General features: G+C 43.9%; 2 protein-coding genes across 2 annotated transcripts in view; one reads left to right on the top strand and one right to left on the bottom strand.

Moving 5' to 3' along the window:
- The first annotated feature begins 2,243 nt into the window (after positions 1–2,243).
- LOC309509593 (protein adenylyltransferase SelO-like) lies at positions 2,244–9,169 on the top strand. Its single transcript, XM_082184408.1, has 4 exons — positions 2,244–2,711; positions 2,998–3,054; positions 3,206–3,304; positions 6,188–9,169. Exons 1-4 carry the CDS (start codon positions 2,689–2,691, stop codon positions 6,378–6,380), a joined length of 372 nt encoding a protein of 123 aa, XP_082040534.1. The 5' UTR covers positions 2,244–2,688; the 3' UTR covers positions 6,381–9,169.
- The window catches only part of LOC309508803 (uncharacterized protein), an 82,861-nt gene continuing 72,132 nt past the window's right edge, over positions 8,341–19,069 (bottom strand). The window contains 2 exon segments of the mRNA XM_082183274.1: positions 8,341–9,303; positions 16,588–16,756. Coding sequence (XP_082039400.1) covers positions 9,299–9,303; positions 16,588–16,756 — 174 coding nt within the window. The 3' untranslated portion in view covers positions 8,341–9,298.

Raw genomic sequence — 19,069 nt, 5'->3', positions numbered from 1 at the left:
ATATTGACAAACATACTAGAGCACATGCAAATTTGATTATAATTTCAACTGTAGTGTGTTATTCGTTAATACATTTAATGTTAATATATTTTTAATTTACCAATTGGCAACTTCATCATGACAAATGTGTAATTAAATATTGAAAACATGTCAAGTTTCAATAGAAATAATATATGTATATTTTAGTTTACTATAAATGCTTCTCAGTACATTCGGCAGTAAACTTCATATTTCATTGAAAGTAGAAGTAATTATGAAATGTTATAAAATTATGTACTTAAGTGTGTTAATAAATTTAAACTATATTTTGTTTAATTGCAATTAACATGCAGTTAAGTGTCTGAAAACATTATAGTTCACACTTCAGTATGGTCCATGAACTTATATTATTTATGGTATTATATTATGGTGTTCTTCATTACTAAGGCAACTGATAGATTTAGAGGTACCTTGGTGTCCTTTGGAAGCTGAGGAGCGTGTCCATTCGCAGCTTTGGCTGAAAGATAAGCACAAAAATGTCATCAAAATCCTTTAATATATCAAGATCTATGATACATTTTATAACAATCTATTTAGCTCATTATCTCTACCTTTAGGTGTAGGAGAGGGTGTGGATGCACTGGAGGAGGCCTGGATAGTGCGGTTAGCCCAGCTTCCAGTGCCGGCTGCTTTCCTCACAGCGGCTTTGTAGTTTTCATATAACTGCTTACCATACTATGACAAAATCATGACAAAACAAGACCGTTAATAAGGTAGGTTTTCATTATTATCATTTTTTGACAAAGTAGACAGCTCACAATAGGATCCAACATAATACAGCTACAATTTACAGTATGTTTTTGCATTGTAAACTATAATTTATAATTTAATTTGCTGCATGAAGTTCAACTTAGTGTCTTCTCTCATTTATGCAATAATTAATCATTATCTATTTTGGTTTTTGGTGTGTGGCCTGGTTTCTGCTCACCTTTGCAATACGTATCCCAGTCACCCACAGAGTCATGGTCAACTCATCATCACAACACAGATACTTGATGTATTGGGATTCTTTTTGAATTTGAGGATGAAGAAAGCAGATCACAGTGACCATATGAACATGACACACACCTGATATACACACCTGAGAAGGCCAAGATAATAACACTTCATTTAGCTGTATCCGCTATTGTTTCCCTGTCATTCTCTACAGATTTGTGGAACCATTCATTTTTCAGGGGTTGAATCTTTAATCAATGTTTTTTTGTTCTCAAAACAACAAAGGGTTTGGTAACAACTTACTAGGGTTTTCAGTATTAGTTCATGCTTTGCTAATATTCATTTTTCTTCAAATTGGACAGTTGGTGATATTAGCATTGTTTTGATTACATATGTTATTGAGCTGCAGTTGCATAGCAGAGACAGTGGATGACACACTAAAATCACAATTTGATTGCCAGTGCCCCTCATGCCACACTTTAGGATTAGCTCTAAATATTGCTAAAATGAACCACAAAAATCTTTTGCTTTATAATTTTGAATTATTTCATACATACAAAGAATGTATGTCCCTTTTCTGTCGGAGTCGGGGTTTAATTGTGCATGTATTACATTTATTGCATTTTTTGCGTTTTATTTCCCAATTGCTTGACAAACATAAAACACAGCCCACCCTAACCTAATCATAGGCTGAAACACCCTTGATGATTTGTCATGCTTTCTTAATGAGATGACTGAGATAACAAATGATTTTATGTGGGGAGGGAAAGGAGTTAAAATAGCAAGGAAACATTAATTGCAAGTTATAAAGAAGGAGGATTAGGATTGATTGACTTAGAAGTTAAAAAGAAGGCCATAAGGGTAAAAACGATGAAACAGTATTTATGTGATAAAGTGGAGTATGGATGGAAAGGTTATATGAAGGATGTGCTGGACAAATGTAGTGGATGTGGGGAAGAAGGGCTTTTTATGGGATTGAAAAAGCCGATGTATGACAAAATGCCGCTGTTTTATCAGGAAGTGCTAAGTGGGCAGAGGTCATATACAGAAATATACAGTATGAGTGTGAAAATATAAATCAAGTTTTAAAACAACCGATATTTTTATATCCAAATTTTAGAATGAAAGAGAGAGTGTTTTATGACAAATTGTATATGAAAGCAGGAGTGAGACAAGTTAAGGATATAGCATATGATGTAAGAGGGTTCTTACCTAATAGAGCCTTATATGATTGTGTTTCGGAGTGGGATGATGAAAACGAAATTGATTCAGTCATAAAGCTTTTAATCAGCTAATGAACTCGTGGGCCACTTGGACTCTTTACAGAACCACCAGTGGTCTGAGGATCACAGTCTGAGAAAACTGCTTTAAAACAAAACTGGACCATGGTACCACCACAGTACTTTTGTGTAAATGTTGTTTCTGCATATATTCAGGCTCTTTTGTGTATTTCAGGATGTGTTGAGGAATATTTTGGATCTGAATGAGTCTGTGATTCAGAATGAAGAGTTTGTCCGTTGTGTCAGTGGTGGGAAACTGTTTCCTGGCTCTGTTCCACTGGCACACAGATACGGGGGCCATCAGGTAAAACTGACCGTCACTTCAAACCCGACAGCGATGGCGTAAGACAACCAGAGCAAACATGTCAACCATGTGTTATTATTATTATAGTTTGGTTATTGGGCCGGACAGCTGGGGGATGGAAGAGCACATATGTTGGGTGAATACACAAACAGGTAAAATCATCCTTTTCCATCAGCGTTCAACACAAATCATCAGTTGTTATTGTCAGATGTGACTTTTCTGTTGTAATGCATGTCAACTTTCCCATAATGTTGTTTAAGATTAAAGAATGGAAAGTTTGATCTATACTTATTGGTTTTTCAGCAAATAGATGATTCTGTCATTTTTTATCTAATTCTCGTTTAATGCTTAAACATGCGTCTGAACAATGACATCTCTCAGTTTAGAACTGACAAGTGTTAACCGTTAGAGCGGTATACAATCTCTCTTTTAATCCAGAAAGGGTGAAAGATGGGAAGTCCAGTTGAAAGGCTCAGGAAAGACACCGTACTCAAGGTGAATATCAGTTTCTGCTGCTCAATATTTTTGATATGCTTTTTAAGTTATTCTGAGATGTATTTAGTTGTAAATGATCTTACATGTGATTCTCTGTCTGGCAGGAGTGTAATGGTTATGCTGTTTACTGTACATGATGTTTTGTGTGCAGGTCTGGTGATGGACGGGCTGTGATTCGCTCCTCTGTGAGGGAGTTCCTGTGCAGTGAAGCCATGCACTTTCTGGGAGTTCCTACCAGCAGAGCCCTCAGGTACACACACACACACACACACACACACACACACACACACACACACACACACACACACACACACTTGCAAATTTAACAGAGAATGTTCTGTCCTATAAATATGAATGGAACCATGTTAGCGCTCTTCCACGAATGAAAACCTCACACTCCAACCGGTCTAAAAGAATCGAATGATCAACAGTGTCAAATGCGGCACTGAGATCCAATGTAATTAAAACAGCTGCCAGCCCAGAATCAGTTGCTATTAGGAGGTCATTTAGCACTTTTACCAGAGCAGTCTCTGTACTGTGCCTAGCTCTAAATCCAGATTGGAAATTTTCCAAAATAACATTCTCACTTAAAACTGACTTAATTTGAAGTAACACGACCTCTAATATTTTAGATATAAATGGTAGTTTTGAAATTGGGTGAAAATTATTCAGATCAGTATAATCAAGGCCATGCTTTTTGATTTGGGGAGTAACCACTGCTTGTTTGAGGGTGGAACAACACCATTTGATAATGAGCTATTCACAATAGATAGTATACCAGGGCCTATGTTTTGCAAACACATCTTTAAAGAGCCGGGGTGGAATAGGATCCAGAGGAGTAGATGACAGTTTCAAATGCTTGACTATATCTGCTAGTGCTGGAAGAGAGACAACATCAACGTGATCCAGTAAAGAAGAACATGGCATGGGAGTTTCTAGAACAATATTAGAGGGTACAATTCTTTCTCTTATTAGTTCAATCTTTCTAACAAAAAAGTTCAAGAAATCCTCACAGGTATATAGTGTAGATTCTGATAAAGATGGAATAGTCGGGTTTAGCACAGTGTTTATTGTGCCAAACAGAACTCTTGGGCAGTGCGCTGTTCTACTTCTTAGGTCTGAAAGATATTTAGTTCTTGCTGCTTTAGCTGCATGCTGGTAACGGCTGAGCGTGTCTTTTAGCATTTCATAGGAAACCTGCAGTTTGTCTCTCTGCGTTCAGCTTTCCTGCAGGCCTTTCTAAGGGCACGCGTTTCATTATTAAGCAAAGGCTGAGATCTAAGTTTCGGCCTTTTAAGCCTGAGCGGAGCAACTTCATTTATGATGTTTGAGCATAGAGAATTAAAAATATCAGTTAATTCTTCCATATCTAAACAGGGTCCAGAAGCCTCAATGATAGAAGAGATAGGGCTGCATGCTTCAGCAAAAAAGATTTGTTGTCACCTCATTTACAGGTCTAAAATAATAATCAACAGATTGGTCTTTTGGTGTGGCAACAGGCAGATCAAAAGTAAAAAATACAGATCTATGGTCAGATATACAATTGTCTTCTATAGTCACACCACTAAGAGACACACCCAGAGATAAAATTAGATCAAGAGTGTGACCATGCCTGTGTGTGGCATCACAAACGGACTGTTTTAAATTAAAAGAGTCAACAAGTTCAGAGAACTGCTTTGTACTACAAAGTTTGTAGTGAGTTAGATGGGCAACATACATGAATATGAAAATCCCCTATGATTAGAAGATTGTCAGTGGTTGGAACAATAAGAGAAAGAAAGTCTGAGAAGTCCGCCATAAAATCCTTATTGTATTTAGGAGGATGGTAAATAAGTGCACAGTAAATGGGACAAGTCAGTTCCAGCTTAACCGTTTGCAGTTCAAAGCTTGGATATTTCACTACTTGTAGTAAGGTACATTTAAAACTGTCCTTGAAGAGTGTGGCCACGCCCCCACCTCGACCGGTGGATCTTGGTGTATTTAAAATATTGTACTTCGGAGGCAGCAACTCGGACAGAGAATAAGTACTGACCTCACGTTTTGCAGCTTTGACCGTGACATGATCCAGAGGCTGTGCTTGTGTTAATGGTGAGTACTTTAGTTCCTTTAGATAACGATAGTCCATTCATCGACTCGTTTAAGCGTTTTCAACAAGAGAGGCCAAAATCCTGGCGCAGACTGTTCCGGATGCAGTGGCAAGATCCAAGTCTGTAGAAGCGTGTAGTTTCCATGGGCCGCCCGGGCGTCCCTGGCGTTCTTTGCTAAACGTCCACTGTGCTTTCCTCATCTTTTGTGGCGCTCCTTTCTAGAATGCGATCCACAATGCAAGCGAGATATCTCCATTGGTATGGACGTCAGATGTTTGAAAAAAGAAGAATTATGTCCACTGCCGATATAATGATGATCCATATAGTTGATTGAGGCATGAATGTCCAAGAGTGTTGAGCGATCATACATCAGCACAGCTGAGGTTATGCATGAGAACATGGACATTATTAACATGTAAGCAACAAATAATTGCGAAAGTACGGTGAACACGATGGCTTGCCGTGCAACATGCTGGCGCCATCTTGGCCATATGCTAATATTATATTACCAGCAAGTACAGTTTTTAAAAAATATGTATTTTTAAGATGTAAAGTACACTACAAGAGCACATTCAATACAATTAAGTGCACTATATTTTCACAAGGGTGGGCTGTTTTCATGTTTTACTTTATTGATCCTTGTACCACTGTATGTTTCTGTGGTCTGTTGGTGCTTTGTATTTGTTTCTGTATTCTTTGCAGTAGTAGACGTTCACATTGTCAAACTGCACCAAGCACACAAGGTCCCGTGATGCCTGATGGAGAGAGAACCCCATAATGCACTGAAATGTAATTTCTAGACATTTTCACAAAGCCGGTTATTATTTAGATCTGTTGTGATTAAGTATTCAATCAAAAAGCAAACTGATGTACATTGAGCTTAATAAGCGAGGATTTGCCTGAACTCAAAATGCATTGTATGTTTTACTGTCTGGGTTGCCTGAGCTGACCTTTGTCTTGCCTTTGGGTGAGTAATACAATCCAGAGGCCCGAAGTAGGAAGTAGCGCTGTTTCCTAGATTTCTTGCCATCCTCCTTCATATACAGAATGCCCTCAAGGTCAGGCACGATGATGGAGGCTCCACAAAAATCCAGATCAGATGGAGGACCTGCGCCTAGACACGACCACAACGCATCCCTGAAGTGTCAGCAGAGATTGTGTCAACTCTCCTGTAATGCCTCATCGACACGACAGCCATCGGCACTGATCCTCAACAAACTTATCTCCATACCGGCGTAACTCCGATCTTCAACCAGATTGAACTGGAAATATTCTGATTGTTCCAAACTAATCTGACTTCGGACCTGAATCATAATCATACACTGTTCGCTAATTGGCCAGAGGTGGCCTAACCCCCCTAAACTACAGGCCTCTAAGCCTATTAAATACAGAATATAAAATTTTAGCCCAAATTTTTGCAAATAGACTCAAAAAGGTCATAGGGACCATAATAGCGCCAAACCAAGCTTATAGCATCCCAGGAAGAGACATAAAGGACACAATTTGCACAATAAGAGATGTTGTGGGCAGCATGGGGGAGGATCGAGAAGGTGGAATAATTTTATGTATAGATTTAAATAAGGCTTTTGATAGAGTGGAACATGATTACTTGGAGCAAACAATGAAGAAATTTGGTTTCGGGAATAGAATGCTGGAATGGATAAATCTGCTATACAGTAAAGCGGAAAGTTGTGTTAAAGTAAATGGGGTTTTGACAGACCCATTTCCACTTGAATGGTCAGTGAGACAAGGATGTCCGATGTCTGCCTTACTATATAATCTCGGTTGAACCAATAATGGTTAGAGCAGACAAAAAGATAAAGGGTATCCAAATACCAAACAGTGGTGAGAGTGTAATACACCAATATGCGGATGATACAACATTTACGATTAAGGATGTAGAAAGCATAAAAAAGGTAATGAAGCACATAGAAATGTATGGGAAAGCATCGGGGGCAAAAATAAACATGGAAAAATCTGAAATAATGAGTATAGGAGGTGTGGACTTGAGAGGGTGCGACATACCTTTTAAAACTACAATAGAACTACAATAGACTATGTTAATATTTTAGGAGTTCAATTTGGAGAAAATGCGAAGGATGCAAGGAATGCCACATGGACGGGGATTTTAAATAAAATAAAACAAGTAATCCAATTCTGGAAATTAAGAGAACTAATGTTAAGAGGTAAAGTTATGGTTGTGAACTCTCTGTTGCTCTCCAAATGCAACTACATTATAGGTGCAGTCGATTTACCACAATGAGTAATTAACGAGATGACTGAGATAAAAATGATTTTATGTGGGGAGGGAAAGGAGTTAAAATAGCAAGGAAACATTAATTGCAAGTTATAAAGAAGGAGGATTAGGATTGATTGACTTAGAAGTTAAAAAGAAGGCCATAAGGGTAAAAACGATGAAAAAGTATTTATGTGATAAAGTGGAGTATGGATGGAAAGGTTATACGAAGGATGTGCTGGACAAATGTAGTGGATGTGGGGAAGAAGAGCTTTTTATGGGATTGAAAAAGCCGATGTATGACAAAATGCCGCTGTTTTATCAGGAAGTGCTAAGTGTGTGGGCAGAGGTCATAGGAAATATACAGTATGAGTGTGAAAATGTAAATCAAGTTTTAAAACAACCGATATTTTTATATCCAAATATTAGAATGAAAGAGAGAGTGTTTTATGACAAATTGTATATGAAAGCAGGAGTGAGACAAGTTAAGGATATAGCATATGATGTAAGAGGGTTCTTACCTAATAGAGCCTTATATGATTGTGTTTCGGAGTGGGATGATGTAATCGAAATGTCAAAAGTGGACTCGATGTGTGAAAATATTAAGACAAGTCTGCCCAGAGCCTGGGTAGAGAGTATTGAAAATGAAACTGTTAAACCTGGGGAATGGGGATTGCCAGATTTGTATTTTAGAGTTTGTGGTTGCGCAATAAAGACTCTGGATATATGCGGTACAAAGAAATCTCCTCTCACAATAGGCCAATGTCTGGGTATCTGAGAGAAAAACCTGGGCTGCGTTTCCCAAAGCATTGTGAGATAAGTTGATCGCAGAGGACATTGGTGGCAAATGGTCTTCACGATCAACTTCACAAAGCTTCTGGGAAACGCAGCCCTGGACTGGAGCTCAGAGCCACTGCAGAGAGAATTACACAGAGCTGGCCAGTGAAATGAGACAACAGATACTCACTGTCACACATGCCTGGTATTATTATGGTTACAGTTATAATGCATGGATTGATTTGCACAGAAACAGAGTTTGATCAGATCAGAGAAGCTCTTCCTGCACATATTCAAGGTAATGTTCCACAATGGTTTCAGTGTCCCAGGACAGCAGTGAGCTCAACACTGCACAGCTGTGTCTTTAAAACACTTTGGCCAGTGGACAAATGAGAGCTACTTTTGACAGTTTGCATTTCCTCTATTACAGTGGTGAGATATTATACCTTCTATAATAAGAATAAATGAATAAACATCATGTTACACACAAAAACAAGCAAACTGTAAATTCAATAATCTTTTATGCTCTGTCTTCTGTTTGCTTTCTTGTGAACATGATGATCATCAGATTGACCCATCATTTCAGATGAATATGATCATTTTGTGCAGGCTAAATAAGTCTTCATCCAAAATGAACGTTATCTTATTACATTCAAATTATTATGTAAATACACTGTACAAAAAACAGTTTTTTTTTTTTTTTTTACTGATCGGTGATGGGACCGAGAGTGAAACTTACAAGTGTAGAATAGGTTAAAGAAAAACAATGTCGCAATGTGAAACCATCATGAAAGTTTAAATATTTAAGTAACCAAACAAATTTTCAGTTCAAGAAGAATTTCTTAGATGATGACTTCCGAGCAACTTCACCATTGATAAATGTATAACCAGTTCATAAGAGACATAAGGGTGCATTCCTGTACACAAAGAAAATGTATTAAGGTTTCATGCTTTTTCAAACTGTCTTTGGATCTGAACCAAAAGTAAAAAAACAACAACAAACAAACAAAAAAACTTGCAGCTGCACATACAGAAAAAATAAATAAAATAGTAATGTCACAGTCTCTGTGTCTTCGGTCTCTGTGTCTTCGGTCTCTGTGTCTTCGGTCTCTGTAGCGGCTCCTTATTCACCATCAGCTGATCCTTAAACTACAATTAAACACACAGAGTCACATATGGAGTATGAGACATTACTGCGGTCACATCACATCAGTAGATTCATTTCAGAACAAACACAGGCAGAGATACATACAGAGTACATTAATATTACAGCCAGAGATATAAAGGTGAGGAGAACATCAGAGCTGTTGTTCTGCACGCGGGTGAACGACAAGATGAGGAAGATCCTGATCAAGACCATTGTGAACAGATCATCGTGTCAGGAACACTTCCCACTTACCGTCGTGGAAACGAAAGGTTCAGTCGATTATTCGCATTATATGAATGATGTGATGAACAGAAACTACTCTCTCAATTAATTAATCTTTTCTGGGAGTGATCTAGATTCTTCTGTGACAATGTCCTTCAGCCGAGAGTCAGAGCGGACCTCCTGTCGGACAACATCTATGTACTAACTGATTAAATGATAATACGGCATATGTAGTCCATTCCATAGAGACTGTGTGTGTTCTCAGAATGATGAGAACAAATAATGTTTATTACAGGATCTAAATAACTGAGCAGTTAAACTCGCTGTTCTCCAGAAAAATCCTCCAGGTTTTGCACATTTTTAGGTTTTCCAGAATCTTCTGCATATTTGACACCTTTCCAACAATGACTGTATGGTTTTGAGATCCATATTTTTACATTAAGGACAATTGAGTGACTCGTACACAACTATTACAAAAGGTAAAAACATTTACTGATGCTCAAGGAGGAAACGATGTATTAAGAGCAGGGGGTGTAAACTTTAAACAGGATTATGATGATATGTACATTTTGTTTAAAGATCATCTTTTTTTTTTCATCCAGTACTGCCCTTCAGAAGCGAATACTTCCCGATTTCACAGAAGACAAAATAATTACAATTTATCCTGTTCATGCAATTTAAAAAGTTTACACACCCCAGCTTTTAATGCATTGTGTTGCATCAAAAAAAAAAAAAAAAAAAAAAAATATATATATATATATATATATATATATATATATATATATATATATATATATATATATATATATATATAACAAATATTTTACTAAAATATTAAACTAAATGTTTACTAAAAACAAAACAAAAAAAATTTTCTTCAAGAAATACTGTGTAAAACGTCTCGGTTACGGATGTAACCCTCGTTCCCTGAGTGGGAACGGAGACGTTACGTCGGATGACGACGATTGGGGTTTCGCTTAGAAGCCTATCACCTTCGAGTATATAAAACGAGCCAATGGCAATGAAATGCCATGGGTCTGCGGAATTTGCATAGCGTAACTCCGCCCGCCGCAGGGAGTATAAAAGGAAGTACGCTGGCACAATGCAGATATGTCTTCGCTGAGGAGCCGAGACTAGCCCCAGGCGTTTTTCAGCGGTACAGCGGAAGTGGCAGGAAGACGTAACGTCTCCGTTCCCACTCAGGGAACGAGGGTTACATCCGTAACCGAGACGTTCCCTTTCGTGGTCACTCCGAGTTACGTCGGATGACGACGATTGGGGTTCCAGTCTAATCACGCCACCTCGGCTGTCTTCCAGTGCCCTGCGTAAGTCTGAGCTCCCTGTTGTGAGACTAGCACGAACGAAGGAGTCCTACTTAACACAGGGATACCAAGGTACACTGGGAAGCATATCTCCAGAGAGAAATATGCAATTAAGCCCAGCCATTGATGGGGGGGACTTAGAATACACATATGACCCAGAGGGCTGCATATGGAAAATCACTGGGGTGTCCAGCCGCAGGTGGAATTTTAAACCCCAGGGGTGGCAAGGTGGCTTGCCAAGGGAAAGACACACGCTCACAAGGAGACTTACAGTGGAATACACATGTGGGGGTCGCCCAGAGGGGGAACCATGCACATGGAGGCACCTAGTCAAGCGCAAAAGCTGCGTTATGGCAGATTGGCATAACTCAGGCGTTGACGTAACCAGTGCTGGAGGAAACTCAGAGCTTATCAGACTCACCTGAGAGAAATATCGCACGTATCCCGTCCGTGGAGAGGAATGGCGAGCAAGCGAAGACACCTGAGCAGAATCTAGCACCGGCTGGTTGAAGCGAGTACATGAGAAGAAACTGGCTCTACTCGGAGATTATAGAATCTCGCGAATGTGTTGGGTGTCGCCCAGCCTGCAGCTCTACAAATGTCTGTTAGCGAGGCGCCATGCGCTAGAGCCCAAGAGGAAGCCACACTACGTGTGGAGTGGGCTTTCACACCAAGGGGGCACGGACGACCTTGCTGCTGGTATGCCAAAGCAATGGTATCCACTATCCAGTGGGATAACCTTTGCTTTGAGAGAGCCTTTCCCTTCAGTTTCCCACCATGACAGACAAAGAGCTGGTCTGAGGTCCTGAAACACCGCGTTCTGTCTACGTAAGCACGGAGGGCGCGTACTGGACAGAGCAGTGCCAAGGCTGGGTCTGCCTCCTCCAAGGGCAGCGCTTGCAGGTTCACTACCTGGTCTCGAAAGGGTGTGGTAGGAACCTTGGGCACGTATCCAAGCCGGGGTCTCAGGATCACGTGAGAGTTAGCCGGCCCGAATTCCAGGCACGCTTCGTCAACCGAAAATGCCTGCAGGTCCCCTACCCTCTTGATGGAGGCCAATGCAACCAGGAGCGCTGTCTTCATTGACAGGAACTTAAGCTCCACTGAATGTAAAGGCTCAAATGGAGCACTCTGCAGGGCAGTTAGAACCACTGAGAGGTCCCAAGAGGGTACGAAGGGAGGACGAGGAGGATTTAGTCTCCTCGCTCCCCTCAGGAACCTGACGATCAGGTCGTGCCTTCCCAGAGACTTACCATCAACTGCTTCGTGATGTGCGGCAATGGCGGCAACATACACTTTCAGGGTGGAGGGAGACAGCCTTCGCTCCAACCCATCTTGCAGGAAGGAAAGCACGACACTGATCGGGCATTTCGTGGGTTCTTGATGTTTAGAAGAACACCAGCTGACGAAGAGGTTCCACTTCAACGCATAGGCATGTCTCGTGGACGATGCTCTAGCGGAAGTGATGGTAGCCACCACCGCAGGTGGTAGGGTACTCAAACCTGCCTCGTCCCGTCCAGGAGCCACACATGGAGGTTCCAAAGATCGGGACGAGGGTGCCATAAGGTGCCCCGTCCCTGAGAAAGGAGGTCCTTCCTCAGAGGAATTGGCCAGGGAGGTGCTGTCGCGAGGAGTACTAGTTCGGAGAACCAGGTCCGGTTGGGCCAATACGGGGCAACCAAAATGACCCGCTCCTCGTCCTCCCTGATCTTGCGCAAGGTCTGCGCAAGAAGGCTCACTGGGGGAAACGCATACTTGCGTAGGCCCCGCGGCCAGCTGTGCGCCAGTGCATCCGTGCCGAGCGTGCCCTCGGTCAGGGAGTAAAACAGGTCGCAATGGGACGAGTCGTGGGAGGCAAACAGGTCTACCTGTGCGTCGCCGAACTGATCCCAAATCAGCTGGGCCGTCTGGGGATGGAGTCGCCATTCTCCAGCGAGAGGCCGAACTCGAGACAGCTCGTCGGCCGCCTGGTTCAGGTGTCCCGGGATATAAATGGCTCGAAGCGACCTCAGATGCTTCTGACTCCATATGAGGAGGTGGCGAGCGAGTTGCGACATACGGCGGGAGCGTAGACCACCCTGGTGGTTGATGTACGCTACTGTTGCGGTATTGTCTGATCGGACTAGTACGTGCTGGCCCCTGAGCAGCGCATGGAAGCGGTGCAGGGCGAGACGTACAGCCAGCAACTCGAGGCAATTGACATGCCAAAGGCGCTGGGGTCCTGTCCAGGAGCCCGCGGCAGCATGACCATTGCACATGGCGCCCCAGCCCGTGTTGGAGGCATCTGTTGACACAACAACATGCCGGGAAACTCGTTCTAAGGGCACTCCGGCCCGTAGAAAATTGAGGTTCGCCCACGGGGTGAAGGTCTGACGGCAGGCTGGAGTCACTGGGACTCGGAGCGTGCCGTGTTGCCATGCCCACCTCGGGACTCGATCGCGAAGCCAAAGCTGAAGCGGTCTCATATGAAGCAATCCCAGCGGAGTTACTGCGGCTGCGGATGCCATATGCCCCAGGAGCCTCTGAAAAAGTTTCAGTGGAACCGCACTCTTGTCCTCGAACTGACGAAGACAAGTCAGCAGTGACTGCGCGCGCTCGCTCGTAAGCTGCGCGCACATGGCGACCGAGTCGATCTCCATACCGAGAAAAGAGATCCTCTGCACGGGGCAGAGTTTGCTCTTCTCCCAGTTGACCCGAAGGCCCAGACGGACTAGGTGCCGGAGCACTAGGTCCCTGTGTTCGCAAACCTGGTCTCGAGAGTGAGCTAGGATAAGCCAGTCGTCGAGATAGTTCAGGATGCGAACCCCGTGTTCCCGAAGGGGAACAAGGGCTGCCTCGACGACCTTCGTAAAGACGCGAGGAGACAGGGCTAGCCCGAAAGGGAGAACCGCGTACTGGTATGCCTGCCCCTCGAAAGCAAACCGTAGAAACGGTCTGTGTCGAGGTAAAATGGAGACATGGAAGTAGGCGTCCTTCAGGTCGATCGCTGCAAACCAATCCTGCGGCCGCACACACTGGAGGATGTGTTTGGCCGTTAGCATCTTGAACGGCAGCCTGTGAAGGGAGCGGTTCAAGACGCGCAGGTCGAGGATTGGCCGTAACCCACCGGACTTCTTGGGTACAATGAAGTAAGGGCTGTAGAAGCCGGACTTCATTTCGGCTGGAGGGACAATCTCGATCGCACCCTTCGCCAGCAGGGTGACGACCTCCGCTCTCATGACAGGGGCATTGCCACCGACCATAGTGAAGCGGACTCCGCTGAAGCGGGGAGGAGATCGCGCGAACTGAATCGCGTAGCCGAGCCTGATGGTTCTCGCGACCCAGCGGGACAGTCTGGGAAGCTCTAGCCAGGCCTCCAGAAAGTGCACCAGCGGGGTCATACGAACCACAGACGTACCGTCGGTGGGGCAGCGAGGCGGAATGACCGGCACCGGCGAGGGTGGCATCGCGGCCCTGTGCGGGGGCACGGTCATTAACCGCGTCCTGCCAGAGGAGGCCAGGGGAGGGCGCGCGTCCCACGGGGGCGTGCTCTGGCAGGGGTCTGGCGACAGAGGGGGATGAGAGGAGCGTGGCCCATGGGCGGCGCGTGCTGTCATCCCAGACCTCTGGGACAGAGGAGGGCGGCAGTGGCGGGACCCGAGGGTGGCGCGCACTGCGGCCCTCTGACTCTGTAGGCTCAGGATTGGGAATTTCGATTCTTTCTTTAACCACATTAGGGTGCTGCCCGTCGTGGGACGAGCAGCGGGGAGTGGAGAACAAAAGATTCTCCCCCGGCCCTCCACCGGGGGAAGGAGTGGCCCTGCTACCACCTCCTGTAGAGAAAAGAAAGCCAATCCTGAGCTGCCCGTCTCAGGAGCGCCGCTTAGCCTGGCGTTTAGCGGGCCGCGGGGCTTTTTAAGAGTGCTGCTTAGGCTGGCGTGGCAGTCTAAGGGGCGGAGACGGGCAGCGCCGACCTCCTGCGACCTCCTCCTGCTCAGGGCCAGTGAAGGCCCGAGGGGAGGAGCCGCATGGAGGTGGCCTCGGCGGGAAGCAGACTAAGGAGACCGCACGGACGGATGACCGTCGGTGCAGAAGGCCTCAGTCTGCTTCTGGGGGGGGGGGGTCAAAAACTGTAGGGTACAGTCCTCAACCACACCGCCGAGGAGCCCAGCCTGGGACATGAGGGAGCTGAGAAAATGAATTCTCAGACCCCCTCACATCAACCTGGCTGAGCCCATGTCTGGACCACTCTAGTGGACACCACCTGACCCAGGATCACGCAGGTACCGATGTCGCCCGAGAGCGAGGTCAGTAGTGTGCGCGGCGGAACGACCAAGCCGGGCATGGGAGGCATAGCGTCCCAGCAAGGGGGCGTGGTCGAGTTTCCGCGTTCTGTCAGTGTTGGCCAGGGAAGGACTAGCGTTCCACTGCGGCCGGTTCCGACAGAACTCCCGAGTCAGCACTGCCTCGAAGGCGAAGGCGACACACAGCACTGCATGCCTGTGCCACGATAGTGACAGAGAACATACAGCCCATGATCGCCACGCGATCGAGTGCAGCGAAGGCGGAGGACGCCCGCGGGCCGGAAGCGTCCTGATGCACATCCGGGAAGCCTACAGCGCTCAGGGGGAGGGCGGCGCCACTCCAGCCGATGCTTTCAGCTGCCCGGGAAAGCATGGCCATCAGCTCTGGATCTGACTCGACTAACGCTGACACTCCAGAGGGAGGCAACGCAGTCGAATCCTCATTTCCAGAGGAATCAAGCCCGCCTTGTGATGCTGTGAGTGACATGACACCACCTGCTGGAGCCCCGAATGAAAACACTAGGTCCCTAAGAAGAACCAGGTACACACGGAAGCCCCACGGTTTGCGATGTGGAGGGGGGCGTGGCCCGAGGAATGCTCGTCGGTATTATGCCACACTGTAACCCTCAGATCACCCTGGCCACCAGCCAAAGTATCCCCTCTCGAGGAAGAGATAGATTGGGGTGTGGCAGAGGGGACTCTACCCACACGGGGATCATTGAGTCTCGATCTATAAACATCGCGATGGTCACGTTCCCGCAGAGAAAACGTGACTCACCAACGTGACCGTTAGGCAGATGAATCACGCGCCCACATCCAGTAAATACACGGGCGAGCCGTCTTGAAAAAGACGTGCCGCGTGCAGCTCTTTTAGAGAGAGGAAAAGCTCAGCAGAGTGCTGAAGCGCCCAGGGAGAAACACACACTGTCGGCAGATCACTGCACAGATCAGCAGCAGGCAATGCGATCTCGCTGGAACACGCCGTCACACCAACACACTGAAGAGCCGCTCGTCTCGTAGAGTGAAGATGATACAGAATAGCTTGTAGGAGTGAAGAAAACTCTTGGCTCCGAAGCGAAAACATATCTGCATTGTGCCAGCGTACTTCCTTTTATACCCCCTGCGGCGGGCGGAGTTACGCTATGCAAATTCCGCAGACCCATGGCATTTCATTGCCATTGGCTCGTTTTATATACTCGAAGGTGATAGGCTTCTAAGCGAAACCCCAATCGTCGTCATCCGACGTAACTCGGAGTGACCACGAAAGGGAACTGATGTTATTAAAATAATATGCAGGGGAAAACCAAGTCCTATGTTTGGTGGACCCTTTGTGTTACAAACCTTATTAGTATTCCAAAGTATTCTAAATTATTTAGATTAGGTTACAAAGCTTGTGTAATCTAACAAAATATGTTACAAATGACTGTATTTTGTAATCTGTAGTAAATAATCTACTTACAATATAGTGTCTCCAGTTTATAATGTGGATCATTCTTCAGATCAGAGAGAAGCTTCACGGCTGATTCTCCTAGTTTATTCCCAGTCAGATCCAGATCTCTCAGGTGTGAGGGGTTTGATCTCAGAGCTGAAGCCAGAGCAGAACAACCTTCATCTGTGACTCCACAACCCCACAACCTGTAGAGAACAATGACACACTCTTCACTCTCTCAGTTCAGATCAGTTTGGCAGTGAATCCATTATTAAAGAGAAAATACAAACTTAAAGCACAAATAAAATGTTTTGATGGATCATTGGACTGAGATCTAAAATGTCAAAGAGCTCAAAACATGATTATTAAACATCTAGTCTTTAGATCTGTACTAATACAGTACGTATGGAGTAATTATTTGTTTTAATCGTGTAAAGAATATTTTAAAAACAGTCCCTGCAGAAAGATGAACGTGATGAACTGCAAGAATAAATCCAGCATGTTCTTCATTTCTCAGTTCTGAATGTGTTGAGATCGAGTCGGTTTAAAATCAAGAGACTGAAGTGTTGATTGTGATGTGACAGTGTGTATTTCAGTGACTCAGTCCTGCAGAATCATGTTCCTGAAGAGCAGCTCATGTGTTCAATCTGTAAGAATTGATCAATTAGGAAATGCCGGACAGTCTGTTTGGGGAGCACCCAGACCCTGAGAGGACAAAGGACCTCTCTGGAAATTACCATTTGAACTCAGCATTTGTGAGGCAAAGTCACACCTCAGAACACATCTCTCCTCCTCTTCCTCACTCCCCCTCTCTCATGCTGAGACCACATGTAAATCACCCAAGAAAATGTATAGTTTAATGTGAATGATTATCACAGAGTATTTTTCATGTTTGGTATCATTTAAAATGTCACAGTGCGACTGGTACAAATGTCTCGTTTCCAAATAAGTAAAACAAAAGGTAATAAGGTTTTTGAGAGTTTATGGATAACTAGCACACTAGGAGGGGTTGGCCTCTAGACAAATGGTCTCCCTACACCCAAAGGTGTAACCTCTGAATGCAAATTTCCATTGTTAAAAGATATTTCCAAGTGAAAGAGGTCCTGGCTATTTAATGAAATGCAGCAGGGAATTCGAGGCCTTTTTCTGTACCTCAGATTCGCCCGTGAGGCTGAGAGAGAGAGAGAGATCTTCAGCCTCATGTATTTCTTATTGTTGGCAGGCATGAAAACTGGTCAGGGGTAAAAAAGGTGAGAAGGATGCGGCAGCAAAAAATCCAATCCAATCAACTTATATATATTTATATATATATATATATATATATTGTTGTATAATATCAAGAAAATGCAATTACCTGCCTCCTTATTTATTATAGATGCCTTTTTGCTACACATATTTAGCCAATGTATTGGATATAATGCGTTGCATTCAATGTTGTTATTTAATTTGTTTGTAAAAGATGGCTTATATTGTTTTGGCATAGATGTACAGTAAATGGTTATATGTGTGTATATGTGACTGTGCTAACCCATGTTGAGAGGAGCAGAAAAGTGCGATTATGTGTGTGCGCTAGAGGACTCCTACAACTTTAAATGAACTCAGCCATTGTAGTTGAGTTTACTGGAGTTCAAGGACATGAAGAGGTGGACCGCTTGCACCTGCCTGGAGAAGGATCTGGGAAACTTTGGAGGAGTGTCAACCTAACGCTTGTTGTAAACAAGGAGTATAAAAGACTGATGAACGGACTGCCTCTTGGGATACTGATACGCCAGAGCCCCCGACGCCTAGAAGCCCAGAGCTGAGGACAAGAAACCCCAAGCAGAAGAGAAGAAGCCCAGAGCTTACTACACCTTTGTTTCAACACATGACTATTGTATTTTATACTTAAACGATTAAGTTGTATTCGCCTTTTATATTTTTGTTTATTATAAAAAGAAAAGTAACCAATTAAAATAAATTTAATTGATTACAAAATCTGCCTACTGAGACTTAGATTTATGATGCTGGAAGACTTTTAATGAGAACATACCACAGAGGAGTCTTCTGACCAAATTGTAAGTACCTTTTGAATGCTTACGGTTTAGGTCAGATTTGACTTTCTTTACCTTACCTGAGAATAATAAATAAATAGGTAAAAGGTGTTAAGAGTAAAGTACACACCGTAAAACATGGCGCCCAACGTTTTAGGGGCATTGATCCATCGACCCCTGGCCACGGTCGATCGAGCAATGCTTGCCCATTCGCTTCTGCACTCGTACGCTTGAGTATAGGAGTTACGAACTTTGAAAGCAAGTAAATTACCAACTAAAAGGGTCTTTTTGTAAGACCCCAAAAAATGTTAATAATCTAGAAAAGATTATTTAAAGGAACAACCCAGAAAGGGTTAAAATAAAAGACGTCTAAGAGAAACTTCTGGAAAAGATAGTATTTAAAAATACAGACCCGGAAAGGGAGAATATTACTGTTATAATAAAGCCCAGAAAGGGCAAAGATTAATATAAAAATAAAATTC

This window comes from Leuciscus leuciscus (assembly GCF_965113295.1).
Source record: "Leuciscus leuciscus genome assembly, chromosome: 11".
Lineage (NCBI taxonomy): Eukaryota > Metazoa > Chordata > Actinopteri > Cypriniformes > Leuciscidae > Leuciscus > Leuciscus leuciscus.
This window is presented reverse-complemented; position numbering and strand designations above follow the sequence as displayed.

Bases quoted from the DNA above. Each gene is read 5' to 3' on its own strand.
- LOC309509593 (XM_082184408.1), top strand. From the start codon at position 2,689: ATGTTGGGTGAATACACAAACAG. The intron at 3,055-3,205 runs GTGAATATCAGT...TTTTGTGTGCAG, and splicing joins GGAAAGACACCGTACTCAAG to GTCTGGTGATGGACGGGCTG. The intron at 3,305-6,187 runs GTACACACACAC...CTTCATATACAG, and splicing joins CCTACCAGCAGAGCCCTCAG to AATGCCCTCAAGGTCAGGCA.